General features: G+C 38.9%; 1 protein-coding gene across 1 annotated transcript in view; it reads right to left on the bottom strand.

Annotated features, from left to right (window-relative positions):
* LATS2 (large tumor suppressor kinase 2) overlaps positions 1-20395 on the bottom strand; it is a 54884-nt gene that overhangs the window by 34154 nt on the left and 335 nt on the right. The window contains exon 2 of the mRNA XM_081326989.1: positions 8869-9599. Within this exon, the coding sequence (XP_081183115.1) occupies positions 8869-9210 (342 nt within the window). The 5' untranslated portion in view covers positions 9211-9599. The remainder of the gene's footprint in view (positions 1-8868; positions 9600-20395) is intronic.

Here is a 20395-nt window from a genome sequence, read left to right on the forward strand (position 1 = left end):
ACAGTCTGTAAACTGTTAGAAATTGTATGTTTCTATTTTAAAAAAATATACACAAGCTGTAGTATAGGGACCTGACATAATTTTAAAAGCAAACATTCAACACACACCCAAAACTAGGAGAAAAACCTGAAAATCTTGATACCACCCCATATCCATATGGTGCTTTAAGTGCTAGCCCAGTGCAAATTGGCATGTAACTGGTGCATTCCAAAGTACCCTGTCATACTTTCCTGACTGATAACATGCTCAATATTACTGGCATTAATATCCTTTAGTGTAGGATGTCTTGTGCAATTCAGTTTTCAAAGTTTTCTGTTTCCAAGATCTGTTAAATTGTTTATCTCTTTCACAACTGTGAGTCATGCAATTACCCAGTGTCTCTCTCTTATTCAACTACCTGTCACCAGGTGAGTATGTTGATTTAAGCATTTGCAATCTCTCTAGAACTAACAATATCAATTTAATAAATGTTCTCCCCTTCCCTGACTAATAGGTGAAGTCTATTTTCACCTATTCTTCATGTACTAAATCTTTGGAAGCAAAGAAATCAACACATAGCCAATGTAGAACAACTTATGATTCTGATCCTTGGAAGATAACTATTAGTTTTTAGCCAGTATCTCTTTTAAGGCAATAGCTCAGGATTTGATCCTCTCACGTTCGGCATCCATAAGTATCTCTAATTGCTTGTTTTTTAATTTTGAGCCAAGGTATGAAAGCAAAGATAAGATTTATACACTTTACTAAGTTGTATTTAGCTTAATGTTAAGTTTGTTGTAATAAGCCATTTCCAGTTTATTCCAAGTTCTAGAATTTGTTTTAACTTGGTTGAGATTGCCAAAATCTCTTGATGTATTACAATAAGCCATGAACCATTATTTACCTACCACAATGGCTGGGTTCATTCAACATACTAAGCCAAAACTAAGCAAACCACATTATGGCTTAATATGATGCGTGCTACCAGCCACTGTGACTGATAAATCTGATTCATGGTTTACAGTAAGTGTGCACACATTTGGATTCCATAAAGATCCTGATCACAGTTAATTTTGTTACATTTTAGCTTCCACAGAAACTATTTATAAACTCAAAGGCTTTCTTAGAAATTAATTGCTAATTGTCTGTAATTTTAAGGGACAAATCCACATGGATGAATGCTATAACAACAAATACAAATCCCTACATTTTACATACAGTAGTCTCCAATTTGCAAGCCCAATTGGGACTGGAACTGTCACTAAGCTATAAGGTTAAGTAAGTTGCATTCTGTTTTACTATCTTTTTATCACAGTTATTAAGAAAATCATGTGGACATTAAGAAAAGTCCAACTTTCCCCATTGACTTTGCTTGTTGAAAGCCCCAAGATTGTAAACAGCAATCATGGTACCCACACAATCCAGCGACCATCCTAAATAAATGCTAGTGGCCATGCTCCTGAATTTTAATCAAGTGACCCAAGGAACACTGCAACAGTCATATGTGAGGACCAATCGTAAGTCACTCTTTTTTAGCACCATCATAACTTTGGTCAGATGTTGAGGACTGCCAGTATTCATTATAAAATTCAAGCAAGGAGCTCTGCTATTTCTAGTGAAATCTCTTCTAATCATAAACATTTCCTGGTCAGTAAAATGAGTTTATTGTTATTTCATACTTCAAAATCCACATTCTATGAGGTCAGGAAAAAAAGAGAAGACTATCTGAAAACCAAGAAATATAAAAATATTGAGATATAAGCCTAATCTTGGATGGAGATCACCAGAAATGCCTTATAGGAAATTGGCTTCTCTATATGCTTTTTTTTAGGAGATCGGTCTATCTGCAAAACATAGCTGTTGTGTTTTTTCCAAAACTATTTAGAATCTTGTCCAGGCTAAGCTATCAAGAAGAGTCAAGGTTTCATAAAAACCTTCAAGAGGAACCACTACACCCTGATAATATTGTGATATCACTTCCTGAAGCATTAGTAGCATTCTTAACCTTTTGGTCGGAAGTTACTTTTTTGACAATACAAATGAGTAAATAATAGAAATATCAATGGCCTGGTGAAGCCATTTCCTCTTTGCAAAATAAGATGTAGCTCTCACACTTATATTGCTTGTTTTATTTATTTTAACCCCTTTTTAATATAGCCAAATACATGGACAAAATACTATCAAGTGAGTTATTACAGCATTACTATATACTCTGCTTACACAAAGCAGCCACCCTATTCTAAGGAAACTGATTTTATGCATTTGCTTTTAATTATTCCACAAAAGCAATATTTTACAAACTAACCTCGCCAAAAAGACGAGGCACAATACATTGTCTAAGGCTAAGCCATAACATGGGTAGTTTTGTTTTGCTACAGCATGATACATTTATGACTTAATGTGTGAAGCAGACCACAATATTTTCAACCAATCATGGCTGTGCATAACATCTAAAATTAATCAAGAAAGTGAGCTCTTGTGTTTGTATCTTCAATCTTGATAGCAGGAAAAGAACTGAAAACAGCAGATGTAAAATCATCATTATTGTTGTTACTATTATTTATTAAATTTATATGGCTGCACATCTCATTTGCCTGTGACTTTGAGTGATGTAGATCATTCAAACACAAGTCAAATCTTAATCTTCTACCATTAAAAATAATTAGAAATTAAAAGGTACATTTAAAATACAACAATAAAAGAGGAGACTGCACTCTTAACTATAGGCAATATAACTATTTAACAGGTTCATATTTCCTTGGGATCCCCATGTCCAATGGCACATACAGGTTTCGATGGCTTTCTGAAAGGCCAGAAGGGTTGGGGCCATTCCTGATGTTGTTCCAGAGGGAAGGGACCATGGCAGAAATTATTTGAGAGGCAACTTTCTTTTAAAAACCATCAGTAGAGCTAGGAAAGTCATAATAGCAAATTACGTACTCTGTCATCACTTCTACAAGGACATTTTGAAGAACAAATCTCCATCTGCTTTGATATTTATGAAAAAAAATAAACTGAATCCTTTTGGCATTCTAGTTAGCAAGCTAGCTAAATAACCAACTCCAAATCTTAAAAAAAAACCTGTCTACCTGGCATATAGCAAGAATCTATGGTCACAGTTGTACAGTAGATAGACTTCAATGCCTCTGAATCAGCAGAGGCAACAGTGGAACACGGCGGGCTTCAAAATATCTGGAAGACTAGTTTTCTCTACCTGACATGCCTGTACTTCCTTTGGCTTCCAAATAGCTAATGTACTACCTGCATATTTAAACATAGAAACCAGGATTTCTATGATAAATTGTAAAAAATAGAGGGAAAAAATCTCTCTTGAATATTAAATCATGGCCACATTAATCCCTGGCTTGTTCAACAAGCCATAACAACCGGAGTCACACACAGTGCCAAATGATATAAGTAGCATTACACAACCTACTTTCTGGAACCATACAACATACTAAGACAAAATCAGATAAACCATATTTAGAACCAAGCAACGAGTGCATTCTGAATGCTCCCTTGTTAACTTTTATATTACTTATAATTAGAAAGTCAGCAAGTATTTCTTAAAAATAATATTAAAATTAAATAATGATATTAAGTAAAAGTTTATCACAATATGATTAAATGCAAGAAAAAATATTTCAATTTAATAGAATTGCATAGTCGTGCTTCAGATTCAAAGGCACAAACATGAAACACCTACCTTTGAATTTTCTGAAAGCAACTCGTCTTTTCTACAGTTAAGTCCTGGGAAAAGTTATAAAAGCAATCCTCAATTTACAACTACAATTGGTACCAGAATTTCCATTGCTAAGCAAGGTGGTTGTTAAGTTAGTCATGCCTAATGTTACAACCTTTTTGCTGTGGTGGTTAAATGATTCTGGGTTCCCCCATTGACTTTGTCGGAAGACAGCTAGGAAAGTCCCAAATAACGATCATGTGACCCCGGGACACTGCAATAGTAAGCAGTTGCCATGTTTATTCCCAGCTTGGATGAACCACGATGAAGACCTTTCTTCCAACAGTAATAAATACATGCCAGTTGACAAGCTCCCAAATTTTGACCATATAACCATAGGGATGCTGTGGCAATCATAAATATAAGGACAGGTTGTAAATCACTTTTCCCAGAGCTGTTTTAACTTTGAACGGTCACTAGGTAAATAATTATTAATCAAGGATTACCTGTATTTAGTTTCAGGTAAACTGCAAAGAGTGCTATATTGTGCACCCTCGTGCGCTCTGAAGCACCTTTTCATTTTTGAATCTGAAGCACTACACAGCCCTACAATTTGGAAGAGAGAATTTTTAATGCATGATTTATATTGCTCCTACAAAACTGTTGTTCTGTCCTTTAGTTGCTTATTCATAGAAAACAAGAAATACACTGAGTCTCGTTTTAGACCTGTGAATGTTCCTTGTCATAAAAAAAATACAAGTACTGGAAACTGTTATAGCTTATTATTTACGTATTGTTTATCTAACAATTTGGGAGAAAGGCTTCAGCTCTGCCAGTGAATTTTACAGGAAAATTAGCCGGTATGAAAATGACATTTCTTTCAAGGAGGAAATCAGACACTGACAAAAACAGATTATGTACATATTTAAAAAGAGAGAATTCATAATACATTCTACAATTATAACTAGGCAGACGCTCATTCATCTCACTTCTCCTACCTGTCTGATCAACTGCATCATCCACCTTCACTAAAGAGCATTCTGTAAGTCACTTGCATATTATGAAAGTGGTGTCATATCTCTTTCCCAGCTCAAGCTTTTTACCAGGAAATGTGTTGTTAACTTTCCCAGCAGGTGAAGAAAACTACCAGTGTTTGCTTAAGTATTTGGCCTGACAAGCAGACTTTTCAGCATCATAAATATAACAGTACTGCATTTTCTAGAAACACCACAAAATTAGTCTCTTGAAGCAGATGGGGGGAAAAAACATTGCCATCCACAAAAAATTGTGGCATTAACTTTTAGAGGACACTATAATTTCAGAATGCATCTAGCACAATGTTTTTCAAACTTGGCAACTTTAAGATGTGCAGAGTTCAACTCCCAGAATTTCCCAGTCACATCTTAAAGTTGCCAAATTTGAAAAACACTGATCTAGCCCCATCATGCTGTTACTATAATTTATATATGTCTTAGCTTTTCAGGAATCACAGTACTCATCACTGCTTTTGCTTTTTATTCTACTTTTGCTTTCACCAGAATTGCATGGAAGCAATTTTAAATTGATTTTGCAGTATAAGCAAGAATGCTGCCATAACAAATTTCAAATTCCTAACTTTAAGATAGGCATAAGCAGATGTTCTTAGATATATTGTTTATAAGTAATCAATATTCCAGTGCTTCTCAGTCTTTTGTCTAAGATCAAGTGTTCATTTAATATTCCACATTCCTATAATGTAGCTATATAATACTAAAACTCTTTTGTCTGTAACTTTTAACTGATGCAACCTAGGGCAACAATTTTTGAACCAAGGTGCCTCAAATGGGCTAATTTACACAAAGCATCCAAATTCTGAGAATCATGACTCCAATGGATTTAAATTTGTGTTTGAAATTTGCAAATTTGTAATCACTTAAGTTTCCTCAGCCTCTGCCCAGAAATTTAGTAGACTGGTCCCGCCTTAGTGAAGGCCAAAAATAGCCCTAAGGAGGCCAGGTAGGCTGGTCCCACTATAGCCTGCCGGAGAGCAGCCAACTGCAGGCAAGTTGGCAGGAAGTTGGAAGCTGTTCCTGCTCCCACTGCCTTTTTGCCTTTGGTTATCCCATTTCTCTATTTAGGTAAGGAAATATCTCTGAAATGATGACCCAACAGGGTATCAGTTGTATAGTTATTAATCTAAGTAGCAGCCCCTTAGGGACAGAATGGAATATCCTTCAGTTCTGCCTAATTGGGAAGTGGGTACAAAAGTTAGCATTCTGGCAACTGCAGCTGAGATTTCAGATCACATAGAATGGAGGAGGAGGAGGAGGAGGAGGAGGAGGAGGAAGAGGAAGAAGAAGAAGAAGAAGAAGAAGAAGAAGAAGAAGAAGAAGAAGAAGAAGAAGAAGAAGAAGAAGAAGAAGAAGAAGAATTATTTAGTTGAGTTTCAAGTGGCAAGAAGCAAAGATCCTACTGAGCTGAGCTTGAATTCTAGCAAAAACATGAATGCATCTATGCATTTTTCTCAATTAAGGAAATACCGGTAGTCTGTCTTTGCCTTCTTTCAATATGTTTTACAACAATGTTTTTTACCCTACAATCCCGAGGTTTCTGTTGATCATAACACCAATAAAGGCAGCTTGGGGAGGGGGTGAGTGATATGGCTGACTTGAAAAGAGATGAGCATGATCAGACCTGGTTTTGTAAGCTGCCTGGTCTTTTTTTTTGGTAGTTGGGTGCTCTTAACAAATCTAAAAGGCAGATTTATACTACTACTACTACTACAACAACAACAACAATACCCACCACTAAATCTCAGGATTACAGTCTATAGTGGGAATAACAAACAAACCAAAAGGCAATAATGGAACATTGTATTTTTCCCCAAAAATATAATCATTGAGAATTGAACTTAATTCAACGGATGCTTCTCTTTTGCCATAGGCATAGCGTTTTTACTTCATAGGAATGAAGGGTCAAACTTCTCCACTAGTGGAAAAACCAAGTGCATTCAAAAATTTGCTCAAGGCATCTTTGTAATCTAATGACAAATTGCAACAATTCAACAAGGTATATCAGCATTACTGATTTACAATGGAAACAAGAAAACCTTGCCAGCTTTTTTCATTTCAAACAGGGAGAGGGAGAAAGATCACAATACAATTTAAAGCTCTTCAAGTGGTTGAACTCTTCCAATCACATGCTTGGTTGCATTCCATGAAATTAAAATTCTGAAAGCTACTATCTATAACTGCACGCAGCATTCCACATTTAATAGCCTGGGGTGTTTCTAAATGGCTTACTGATCTGCAAGAAATACATTTTGGCTTGTGCTCCATTCTTTCTTGAAGGCTGCAACAAGCACACTCAAGCTAAGCAAGTTTTGTTTACCAGTTGATAGGCCATTAGCAGCATTTCTGACTTCATATTTTTTTAAATGAGCAAGGTCATGCCTTTTGGTATGAAGTTGTACAAGTTCTGGGACTATCTCATAATTATTGAAAGAGTAACATCTATAGCAGTGTGCGCTTCATGCAGATGTTACTAAGAGAATAACATTAATTATTGTGGTTTTATTAAGACCTTCTTAGTAGATAGTTTTACAGATAAAAACTAAAATACTTAAGAGACTGGGTTCCCGTACAGGATTATGTGATACCCTGTCTAACTATGCTTTGCTAAATAAGCCACAACTATCTGGCTTCATAGGTAATGATAATGGTAAGTGACAGTTTACCAACCACAATGCCTGGGTTAACACAACAGGCCACTTCACACAATGTGGGAAGAGTTGCAACATTTATGAAGGAATTCAATAAATTGTTCAAAAATAGTATTTTTCAACAAATGTGTGCTAGACTTCAGTGTTAAACTTTCAACCGCAATCATAAAAATTCAGAGCATTTTAGTTGTTGGATTTATAACTCCAGATTTTGCAGTGTTTATATCACATGATTTGCAATAAATCTGTAAGAACTGAAGACTAGGCAAAAATCAAAATCAAAAACAACATTCCCCCCTCCCCCCCACAACCCAGCCACAGTGCTTTTTAGACCATTTTTCAGAAAGTGTCAGAGGATGTTCTTTTCTTTAGTTCAGTAGTACAGTTTTCATGTAGAAGTGTTGTTCAAAATTGGCAAGTGTAAGATGTATGGACTTCAACTCCCAGAATTCCCCAGACATCCACACATTTTAAAAGTTGCCAGATTGAAAAAGCACTGACGGAGAAGATTCAAAATGTATTTCTTTGTAAGATTGTGCCTTTGGAATGCATGGGAGCAAATTTGAAGCACCTCATTTTGAATTGTTAAAGCAGCCACATATTTACATCATATAAACTGGCATGGACAACAGTGGAGAGGATCAAGAACAGCTTCTGAAACAGCCACATGGCCCTAGAAAATAGTGCAAGCTATTCAAAGGAATGTAGAACATGGGGCAAGCAGTGGTAGTCCCAACTATTATCAGCGTGGTACAAAACACAATGGCTTGGTTCACAACTCCAATATTATCCAAAGTCCTCAAATTGATAACTGTACTATACAAAGCCTGTATTCACATATGGCATGAGGCAGCCTAATTAATGCTGGCTTAGGATGCTGTGTGAACCCTAGCATTGTGATTTACAAACTAGGGTTTATGACTATATAGGCCAACTCATGACCTACAGGCTACATACAGCTGTCAGTCCCATTTGGTTACTGCATCCTACATTGCCCCAATAGGCAAAATGTCAGATTTTCAGTGATGAATTTCTAATAATGTTTTCATTGAAATAAAGGTTAAAAGGGATGCATTAAACCCCATGTTCATTTGGACTCTTAAGGCCTCCAGCAAACCTTGCAAAAAAAAAGAGAGCCTAAGTTGAAAATATTTGGCTATCCATCTGGTGCAGTTAAGGACATGAAGACTTCACAGATCAACAACATAATTTTAAAGTGCGGCCCCTTGGCCAAAAAAGTGCTTAGCTCTAGTTTATATTTTCCTATGAAGTGCAACTAAATGAGCTGAAACCTACTCAACAAACTCCGGTTAGCAAATCCTATGAGGATCGCCAAGCATATGAAATGGCAATAGGACCACAGGACAAAAGTCATGGCCTAAATGAATGCACTGCATGTACTGAACAACAACTTAATTGTCATCTAATAATTCCAACATATCCAGAAGTCAATACAACCTTCACAGAATGGCCTTCTTGCCCATCTCAGCTCTAAATGCATACTCACCTGGTCGCATCCTGCATTCACCAGTTCCTGCAACATTTGTCTATTGACTTCAACAACTCCAGAGGTAGTGCCCAGCTCATTAGCAAAGGGCAATAGAGAATATCTGATTTCTCGCAGTGCTTTCTGGTAATTCCCAAATTTGGCAGCCGGTCGGATTTGCTGCTGTCTGGCTGCATCCTTTCCTACTAGAATTTTAGAGTCCAGAGAACTTTCACTGCTTGGTCCAATGGGTAATCCCTGACTAGAAGATTTGGCAGGCTGTTTCAGACCTTCCCGGATCTCCTGTAATCTTTGTCTACTGTTCCCAGAGTAAGTAGTAGCAGGGAAAGTCTTTGGCCTCATGGTTAATCCAATTTTGTTTCAGCATCAATACCAACTTCTTTTGCATATATAACTGTGGATATTCAATGTTGTTCTTCTGGAAGATATCAGTTTGTTATGAAACATTTTTCCCTGAAATCAATTCACAGGTAGGTGGCAAACCTCCATAGCAAATCTTGTCACTTTTCCCAGTCTCTGGTACACAGAAGAATCAATAGTCATGGAGCAGTAGCTGATGTCATTTCTCTTCAGCTCAGTTTTATGGTTCCTAAAAACCTCTTGCTGTTTTTAATAAAATAACAGAGTTGGAAGGGATCTTGGAGGCTTTCTAGTCCAACCCCCTATTCAAGGTGGAAACCTATACAGTTTCAGACAAATGGTTTTCCAATCTCTTCTTTTCTCTCCAGTGTCTGAAAGAAAAAAGAACAAAAATACTGTCATGCAAATCTTTACTTTATTTTTTTTTGTCTTAAGGTATTCAGAAAAATATGCAATTACCTCGTTTTTATTTATGTAGTATTTTTTTTATAAAACCAAAATCATTAAATAATAAAAGATTAAAACTATGAAGGATATAGAAGTACCTCAGAATTAGATTCAACTATAAAATATCTATTAAACCAAATCAGCACTAAAAAGTCTTTTTTATTTTTTTAAAAAAACCTGATGTAAGAAACTCTTAATCTTTTTCTTTAAGAGCATTACATATTAGGGCAGGGGTGTCAAACTGCCGGCCTGCGGGCCAGATGCGTCAAGGCGAAACCGTGCTCACCCCATTGCCAGCAATGGAAAAAAAGTCACATCACATCACACGGTGAGTTTGACACCCCTGTATTAGGGGGAGTTGATTAGAAATTCTAAAGCAGGGCTGTCAAACTGTCAGGCCACCGGCCAGATGTGTCACATGGAAGCCATGCCCACCCCAGTTCCGGCAAGTAGAAAAAAGTCATGTCACGTGATGTGGTGAGTTTGACACCCCTGTTCTAAAGAAATGAAAGAACAAAAATAGTCAGTTCAACGTTGAAAGTAGAACAAGGAACCTGATGTTTAAAGCTTGATCTAAGAAAGATAGATAGCACTGTACAAATCGCTTACAGGAAAGAAAATGATCATGAGATTTTTTTTTGTTCATATTGTCTTCAGTTTAGGGGAAGAATAATGGATATCATTTCATCAATGGCAGGTCATTGGATTCATTTTCTGATCTGGAATTGTTTTTCCAGCAGTTGAGAATGGGCACAGACTTTTATCGTTTACAGTCTGCAACACAGAGCGAACAAGACTGGGGGAAAGTGCAAGTTGCTCAAAAGCAAGTTATGGGGGAATGGAATGTGGTAGGGACTGAAGCATGAAGAGATAAATTGCCATGCAGCAAGATGACCAGGAAATCTGCATTCCTCCATCTCGTAACATGGTACAATACATAATACTCATAAACATATACCTAGTGGGACGAATCATATTGACTGTTTTTCCCAGAAAAATATGGGATCATCCAAAAGGAATGAATACTGAAAGATAAAGCACACAGAGACCAGGCCAGAAAAAGCTGAAGTTGGAATAAAGAAGTCTAGAAGAAGCTTGCTGAACCAAAGGCACATATATACCAGATGCTCAGAAACCACGAGATGACAACTTCTTGAACAAAGCAAGGCTGATGCAGTAGCCAAAAGCAAAAGGATTGGAAAGTTTTTTTTCCAAACCCATCCAAGTATTCATGAAAAGGTAGATCAATAAAGCAGAATTGCTTAATTCCTTCATTGCAACTGTTTTTACGCATAAGGAAAAAACAGCCCCACCTATGAAAAGCAGCACTGTGGGAGACAGAAAAAGGAACAGAAGTCAAAATAAGTAAAAAAAATTGTAAGAGAACATCTATCCACTTTGGAATGAGTTCAAATTGCCAGGCCCAGATCATTGATATCACAGGTACTGAAAGAGCTGGCACATATCATCATGGAACCACTGAATAAAGTCATTCGTAGTTCCTGGAGCAACTGGAAAAAAAGCTGATGTGATTCCAATCTTCAACAAGGGGGAATAGGTCCAGGAAACTATAAACCAATCAGCATGACATCGATACTTGGGAAAATCCTGGAAAAGATAAGCAAGCAGAGGATCTGTGAGCACCTAGAAATGAACAAGATGATTACTAGAAGCCTGCCTGGGTTTGTTAAAAGCAGGTCATGCCAAACAGACCTTACTGCCTTCTTTGATAAAGTGACTAAATTAGTGGATCAAGTAAATGCTGTGCATATAATATACTTAGACTTCAATAAGGTATTTGATAAAGTAGACCATACCCTACTTCTTAGTAAGACAGAACAATGGGATAGACAGTACTACCACCAGATGGATTTGCAGCTGGCTGACCAAATGCACTCAGCATGTGCTTTTCAATGGAACTACATCTATGTGGAGAGAAGTATGCAGTGGGATGCCTCAAGGTAAGCACTAGGCCCAAGACAAATTCAAGTGAAGCCCACTTGAAGCCCTTATAAACAGAAGAACACTGACATCCTCTAAACTCCGCTAAAGATGTCACCTGGTAATGAAACATTTGGAAACCAACCCACAAGCTTGGAAAATGAACCTTCACCCTCACTTGAAAGCTATTATAGGGAAGAAGGGGTCAATTTGTTCTCCAAAACACTTGAGGGCAGGACAAGAAGCAATGGTTAGAAGGGAGATACAACCTGGAACTAAGGAGGAATTTCCTGACAGCAAGAACAATTAATTAATGGAAGAGGTTGCCTCCCAAAGTCATGGGTGCTCCATTGCTGGAGGTTTTCGAGAAAAGATTGGACAACTATTTGTCTGGAATGATATAAGGCCTCATGCCCTGGGTAGGGTGTTGGACTAGAAGATCTTCAAGATCCCTTCCAGTCCTATAATTCAATGATTCTTAATTTCAAGCCATGTGGTATCTTAGTTCTTCTGTGCTGCAACCTACAACATATATTTTCAGCATTTTGATACTCTCATGCAATTCTCATTTTTCTTTCGAGAAAGATCTTTCCGGAACCAAATACGTGGTTAGGATCCTGATACCAAATTCTTGAGCAAATGTATATAGAACTTCATCTTTCAATTAAAAACAAAAAAAGGATTTTTGCAGTTCTTTCAAGACTTATATGTTTATTATCATTACTATACATTCATAATAATTAGTGAAGCAGAAGAGATTTTCCTGCAGCTGATTTAACTTAATGCAATACGAGCAGCTTAGAAATATTATTATTAAAGCCTTCGCAGTAGATATGCAAAACAAAATTAAGTATTTAAGCATTTTTCCTCTCTATCCATGCTGCAGAATGGAAATAAACCACAACCATTTCTGTCACTGCTTTGGAAAGAAGGCATATTTTCATTCCATTTCTTACAACTCAGATTTTTTGAAAAATGGAAAGCCCCTTTTCTTCTATAAATAGCTACAACAACCACATGTACACTAGAAGAATATGAAGATCAGCTACACACACATTTTACAATAGTTGAGTATAGATATTAAATTCTTTGGGGCACGTATTCCTCTTCCAAATCACCAATTAAAGTATATTAAATACTACAGTAAGTACTGTGATAAACTAGAATAAGGAATAATATCTAGGTTTTTTAAAAAAAAATATCAAAAATTCCTTCAATTCATACTTAATTCTTGTAAGTCCACATAGATTTTCTTTGGTGATAATACAAAGATCTTTTGTCATTCCTTTCTTTTTGGATGTTTTTTCAATTAGTCCAAAGCCCTCCTGGTATTCACTAGGAGTTTGTTCTCCATGTAACATGGCCCAACTTAGCTTCTCAGCCCAGACAAGAGTCATCAAATGTTATCTGCTGAAACATAATATCTGGGGCAAATTACAAAAATACATTGACGTTCTGAGATCTAACATACATTTTATTTCATTTCAAAACAGATTATTAAGAGGAACAACTGGGAATAGGAAGTACTCATAGTACTTGGCTTCAAAGTCTATAAATAGGAGTATTTATTCGTAATCTTTGACTAGGACTTTAGAAAAATTTCCTGAATACTTGGAAAAGTGCTGGTTAGAATCCCTGATCTGATACAAATGTGCATATTGGGTGCCAGGTTTGTGGGCTGAACCTTCCCCATCCTACCTTTACTTTTTACCTAGCTGAGCTCTGCATCCAAATGTGGGATTCTAAAAAAAATTAAGTAAAACCCATAAACCACAGGTAGTCTGATTATTGCCAGCTCTAGATTCAATCCCTATGACATTCATTCAAGACCAGAACAGTTTTGATATTTTAGAATTGCATGGACTTCCTGAAAAGTTTTTTGTGCCTCCATGAGCTAAGGAGTTATCAAAGAAATATGAACACTAAACAGGCATCCCACTTACATCCAAGAAACTTTTAAAAAATGAGACAGACTTGACAACGTGATACAGATACCTTCTTCATTGCTTATCTTGACTACTCAAAGCCATTTATGCTGAATCTGGCAATTACAAGATTATCTAGGCAGGGGCTAATGTATAACTTACATGTGGCAACCCTCACCTTGTCGTATTTTACTAGGGATTCTCTCAGTAGAATATAGAAAGCCACATCTGATGTTAAATGAATCCCATAAAGCTCTTTATCACAATTTCCACCAGAGGTAAGGAATCTTACTTTGTATGCTGCAGGAAAGACTTAATTCTTTAGCAAAGGCAATTACTTAAAACACCATATGCTGAAGAGTGGGAAGTAGGCAGAGCTACGTTTCCTTTATAACTGACCCTACATCAGGGATAGGCAACCTCGGCTCTTTTATGACTCATGGACTTCAACTCCCAGAATTCCTGAGTCAGCTATGAGTTGAAGTCCATGAGTCATAAAAGAGCCGAGGTTGCCTACCCCTGCCCTACATCTTAGAGCAGGGATCTTCAAACTTCAAACTATCGTCAATATTAGCACAGCAAAGTAAAACACAAAATGATAAAAAAATGGCACAAACTTGCCTTTGAGCATGAAAAACATTAAGCATATACTAAATTCTACCACAACATTCTTCTCAATACATCTACATTTTATTTCACATATAATCAATGTTTGCTACCATCAGTTTAGCCTGTAATCTGCATCCAAGACAAAGGTTATGAGTGTTTTTTTAAAAAATAAAATAAAATAAGACATGCTATGAATAAGCCAGTCCCCACTAGGATGTAGAAACGTTTGCCTCAAAATGAGTACTGTAGATTCTTGAGGAAGATCAAAATAGGCTATAACACTAGTTCTTATGTATTCAGTAAAGAAACTATGCTCTATTTCAGATATAAACTGCAAGAGGGATCTTGGAGTCCTAGTGGACAATCACTTAAATATGAGCCAGCAGTGTGCTGCAGCTGCCAAAAAAGCCAACACAGTCCTAGGCTGCATTATCAGAGGGATAGAATCAAGATCACATGAAGCATTAATACCATGTCATAATGCCTTGGTAAGACCGCACTTGGAATACTGCATCCAGTTTTGGTCACCATAATATAAAAAAAATATTGAAACTCTGGAGAGAGTGCAGAGAAGAGCAATAAAGATGATTAGGTGAGTGGAGGCTAAAACATACAAAAATGGTTGCAGAAATTGGGCATGTCTAGTCTAGTGAAAAGAAGGACTAGGGGTGACATGATAGCAGTGTTCCAATATCTAAGAGGCTGCCACAAAGAAGACTGGGTCAACCTATTCTTCAGGGAACCTGAGGGAAGGACAAGAAGCAATGAATGGAAACTAATCAAGGAGAAAACCAACTGAGAATCAATTGAGAACCAATTGAGAAATTTCCTGACAGTTTGAATAATTAATCAGTGGGACGACTTGCCTCCAAATGTGAATGCTCCAACACTGGAGGTGTTTAAGAAGAGATTGGGCAACCATCTGTCTGAAATGGTACAGGATTTTCTTCCTGAGCAGGGGGTTGGATTAAAACACTTCCAAGATACCTTCCAACTCTATTATTCTGTTAAATTATGACCAAGGTTAAGAAATATGCCAGTTCCACAGAACTAATTTATAATAGGTTTCTCAAACCAGTTAGAGTAATAGTGACTCTTAACATACAATATATAGAATTTGTCTTCATTAGTTTCTTATTCATGTTAATAAGAATCATACACAAGTAATAATAAGATCATTTATTTTTTACGGATTGCTAATGGAATTCCAGGAAGACTGTTTTAATGCACATGGCTTTATTTCACTGGAAACTAGAATTGAAATATTCCTGAAGCAATCTGCCACAGAAAAAATATTATACAGTCAGAAATTTAACAATTCAGTACAGTAATATACTATGAAAATAGGGTCTTCAGTACCGGTCTAGGTAATCTGGCCTCTTTTAAAACAGGAAAGTCAACGCAAAATCTCCTGCCTGATATTTCTCACCTTGCCCTTCCATTTCCCCCCACCACACAAGCCCTGTGTTACACATTGTGCAATTTGCATTTGCAAATTTGCCAAATCAGTTTAATGGCACTCTAATTGCTGCTATATTACATTCATTTGTATGTTTGACATATGGAGAGAGCAGAACATTGCACAACTCTCTTGGCACCTTAGAAGAAAAAAAGCTAAGAACGAACCCAGCTGTCCCAGTGTGACCTTAATAGAGACAAACTACTGCAATATCTTGGGTGCAAATCATTCCCACATGTCATTAAAGACATCTCCTTTGGTCCAACATAATCTGTTTGCAGAAAGAAAAATCTCATTTCTTGGAAGCATTGCTCATAGAGTAAGATATGCAAAAGGACACAACACATAGCACAGACAAGCCCATACAAATTAAAGTCCCATACTGCAGAAATCCATCAATCTGTGAATATTTCCTCATGAATTTCTATTCCTTGGAACTGTTTCTACATAAGAATCATATCGAGATATCAGTTTTGTTGGCCTAAACTCTGTTTTACATTTCAGTTTTCTATAGTTATATCAATTAAAATCACCCTGGTGCAATCTGATGCTGATATATTGTTAAGTGAGTCAAGTTTAATTTAACAAGACTTATTTTTCAGGTATCTGTATTACTTTAATTTTGATGCTGCCTGGTTCCAATCAACTTTGGGTAGTTGGTAAGCATGTAAAAGCTTGTATTTTCACGGGACAATTGTTGTCAATACTGAACTTTCATTTCTGGAATTAAAATCAGCTTAATGCAGCAGACAACAAAAGGAAACTCATTTTGTGATCAAAAACATTTTTGTGACATTAGTTGTCAAAGGAAAGATTTATCAGCTACTTGCCTGGGTGTGATAAAATGGAACTATTGACTATAAAAGCCCGTACTATAATAGGTGCAATTTTTTAAAATAAGTAGTTGAAAAATTTGATCTATCTACTCTCAATAAAAGTCACCAGGGAAGGTTTCATTCTTAGGAGAAAATTAACGCTACTTAGGATGCTCTTTAAAAATGATTGATCAAATATATGAAATTGGAAAATTCTTAATCACCGAAGAACAGGAAATTAATATTTATAAATGTCAAAATTAGCTTCCTCTCTTATCAAAGCTATCAATTATGTCCTACCAATCCTGTTCCATATTTCTGTCAAGTTGGGTCTCCTTTAACTTTTCTTTGATATTACTGCTGCTACTTCTCAAACTGCAAAAGAATTCCTCCTCCTCAATAATTTCGTCAGGGGAACAAACGAAAATCACATTTCTAACAATATAGATTTCACCTGCATATGGAATATAATAGGTTTAGCATCACATGTAGAGATGTCTACAGGAATCAAACATGGAGAGAGTTATGCAAGGGTTTCTTTTCTGGATCTAGAGCTCCTCATATTCATTAATAAGTTAGGCAAAGGGATGCTCAACAAATCTGCAGATGGCACCAAGTTTGGTTAGGTTGTTAACAACATTACTAAAACCAGACTCAAGTTTCAAACGGATTTTGAGAGACTTCAACACTGTGCCTTACTCAACAAAATGCAGCTGCATGGCAAAAAAATGTAAGGTTCTCCTATAGCTGCCCATGTAGTCAGTGCAATCTAGGGGTGTATCGTAAGAGCTATAATGCCACAAAGGTCATGCTGTCTCTGCTCCTGTTTTAACTTCTACATGAAACTGCTTTGGGAGATGACCCATCACCATGGGAGTAAGATATCATCAGTAGGCTGATGATATTCAATTGTACATCTCTGCCCATGGTGAGTTATCCAATGTCGATTTGCTTCTGGGTGCAATTCAAGATGCTGGTTATCATCTTTAAAATCCTACATGACTTGGGGCCAGGTTAGTTCTTCTCCTGAGATACATCAACCTGATTTGCCAGGGCAGAAAGGCATGGCATATTGTGGTCCCATCTATTAAGGAAATACAACTGGTGCGACCGAGCAAAAGGGCTTTCTCAATGGTAGTGCCCTCCCTATGGACTACATTCCCCCAGAGATTAAAACTGTCCCCCCACCTTATTACTTTTCTGGAAAGCACTAAAGACACGGTAGTATCTCTGGGCTTGGGACCCTAAGCTGATACAGAAAATCAAGTGGTTGATATGATTGTATTTGTTGCCATTGGCGAAGGAAAGGAGGGATTGTATAGGTTTTATGCTTTGAATTGTTTTAATGTTGTAAGACACCTGGAGTCACCACGTGTGATTTGAATGGCCATATAAATCTGTAAACAAACAAACAAATGGCAGAAATAGTTTTGCTCTATGCTGCACCCGTCAAACCACATCTGGAATACCATGTTCAGTTCCAGTTGCCACAATACAAGGATGCTGAAAAACTGCAAAGAAGAGAGACAAAGATGCTGAAGGGTTTGAGGACTAAACCCTACGAAGATTGGTGAAAGAAACTTGAAGTCTTTCGCCTAAAGAATAGCAGGCTAAGGGATGCTTGACAGCACTCTTTCAATACATAAAAAGGATTATCACAAGTGCACATTTATACTCCAGAGAACTTGAAAATGGGTTAACAACTAGGGACAGGACAGGATAGCAAAAATAGGATAACAGCTACTGGGCTTTAACAGATAGAGATCCAAACTTGAAATAAGGAGAAATTTCATGACTATAAGAATTAATTAAGCAGGGGAACAGCCTCTCTCTCCAGGAGTGGTGCCTGGAGGTTTTAAAAGACGTTTGTCTGGGTGCAAGAAAGATTCCTGCCCAGAGCTAGAAGACTTCCAAGGTTCCTTTCAACGCTATGGTTCTACGAAACATATGACACAGAAGAGGCAATAAATGAAAAAAGTCCATTTGTAACAGTGGCCCATTCCCCCTTTCCCTCGTCTTTCTCAGCCTTGGGCCAGAGTCCTAATTCAGGAAATATCAGCAAGGGGCGGCGGTCCTCAAGGCAGAGGTGCCGGGATGGTCCTGCCCATTCCTCATGCTAACTCCCATCGACCTCAGAAGCCAAGCCAAGCCCAGGGAAGAGGCGGCGGCGGCGGCTCTTCCGACGGAAAGTTGAGGACAGAGCGGAATAAGGCGCAGCTTCCTTCAGCGGAGCGCGGGCCTGACTGACTAAAACTGGAAAGTTTATTCGGCGTTGGCTGCGGCTCTTCCGGTGGGATCGGGCCTAGGGCGGTCTCGGGAACGGCCAGGCACCCAAACCCGATCTTTCAAGCTCGTCGGGTTAAGATCTCTCCTGGAAGGGCGCAAAACACCCCGAGTGGATGCAGGGCCCCCCCCGGGAGGAGTGACGCTTCTTTGGATAATGAGCGAAGGTCCCTTGGCCACTCCTGTCCGCAAGAGCTGCAAGACTGCGAACCTTTTGCACCATCCTTTGCCGTCAGTTTCTTTTGTTTAAAAAAAAAGAAAAAGACACCGTCCCGTTCCCCCCCCCAACCCCCCAATTCTCAGGGAGGTTGCACTGTATTGGATCGGGCGGTGGAGTTCCGCCTCTGGACGCATTCCTGGTACATCTTCCACGATAGAATTAAAAATCATAAAACCAAACTCTCATTTCTCCGCCTTTTTAATCCGAAATAAACCTCTCCAGACTGATCAGATTCCGCCATGTTTCGCTCGGAAACGACTGAACCTCCTCCACTACAGTGGGCTTGGACAGGTCCGCCGTAGGAGTAACACCTACCAAGAAGCTTCGATCAACGTTGCCGGTTCAGACGTTCCACGGGTCCCGCTACTCATCGCTCCACTAACCGTGGACGTTCATTCGCGCGGAGCGCTCGGTTTGCTCGCGGCACACCCGTCTAGACAACGCTCTGGCATCATTCTCACGAGACGAACAAATGCGCTCCCCTGACCCAAACGCTCCTACGCGGGTTAGGGCTGCACGCAGCGCTTTCCAAAGACGTCTGCACGGTCAGGGGGATGCCGTCCCGCGTTCTCAAGCTAGAACGCGTCCTGGCAACGCAAAGGGCTGGCAAACCATTTTGGCTTCCTCTCGGCCACAAACGGGATCGAGGCAAAAGGCCTTTCTGGGTCGGCAACCGTTTTCCCCCACCGAGCCTGGCTGGGACACAGAACACGTTCCAACTTTCGCCTAATAAGACCAGCCAATTCAGCGGCCCAAGATCCGTCCGCCTGCCGAATCGCCACGCGATTTTCCGCGTCCATATCGGCGGCGGGGTGGAGCGGACTTCGGCCTCAAGGGAAATGGGTGGGTTTGGCCCAGGGGCCTCCAACGGCTGACCAGAGTCTCGCCAACTTAAGAAGGGCGGCCGATCCAGCCCTTCTGCTTTCTTACCCCGGATCCCTTCCCTCCAAGCCTTACAGGGGTCTTCAAACTTGGCCCTTTTAGGACTTGTGGACTTCAACTCCCAGAATTCCTCAGCCAGCAAAGCTGGCTGAGGAATTCTGGGAGTTGAAGTCCACAAGTCCTAAAAGGGCCAAGTTTGAAGACCCCTGCCTTACAGTATCCTGTCTTCCTCGACCGTTCCTGCCCGCGAGCCCGCCACTCCGTCTTCCGCTCCTCGGCCAGGGCTCTCCTCCTCCGCGGCGTGGCACCGACTTTGCTTTCCTCAACCTCTTCCAACTTCCCAAAAAGACGCGGCTGCCCTTGGCCGGCTCCCCGATTCTCCTGCCCGCCCCAAGTTATTAGAATAGTTTTTTTTTTTGCACCACGAGCAGCGCCGAAGAAGCTCCCGGGGGAAATGCCCCCCACCCCACCCCTTCCCAGAACTGTCCCCACCTGAGTCTTTTAAAAGCAGGACGGCAGAAAGCTGCAAAGGAGCAAGGAAAGAGGGAAGGGGGACCAGTCTTCACCCCTCCACACACACACACAC

This window comes from Vipera berus, assembly GCF_964194415.1.
Source record: "Vipera berus genome assembly, chromosome: 4".
NCBI classification, from domain to species: Eukaryota; Metazoa; Chordata; class Lepidosauria; order Squamata; family Viperidae; genus Vipera; species Vipera berus.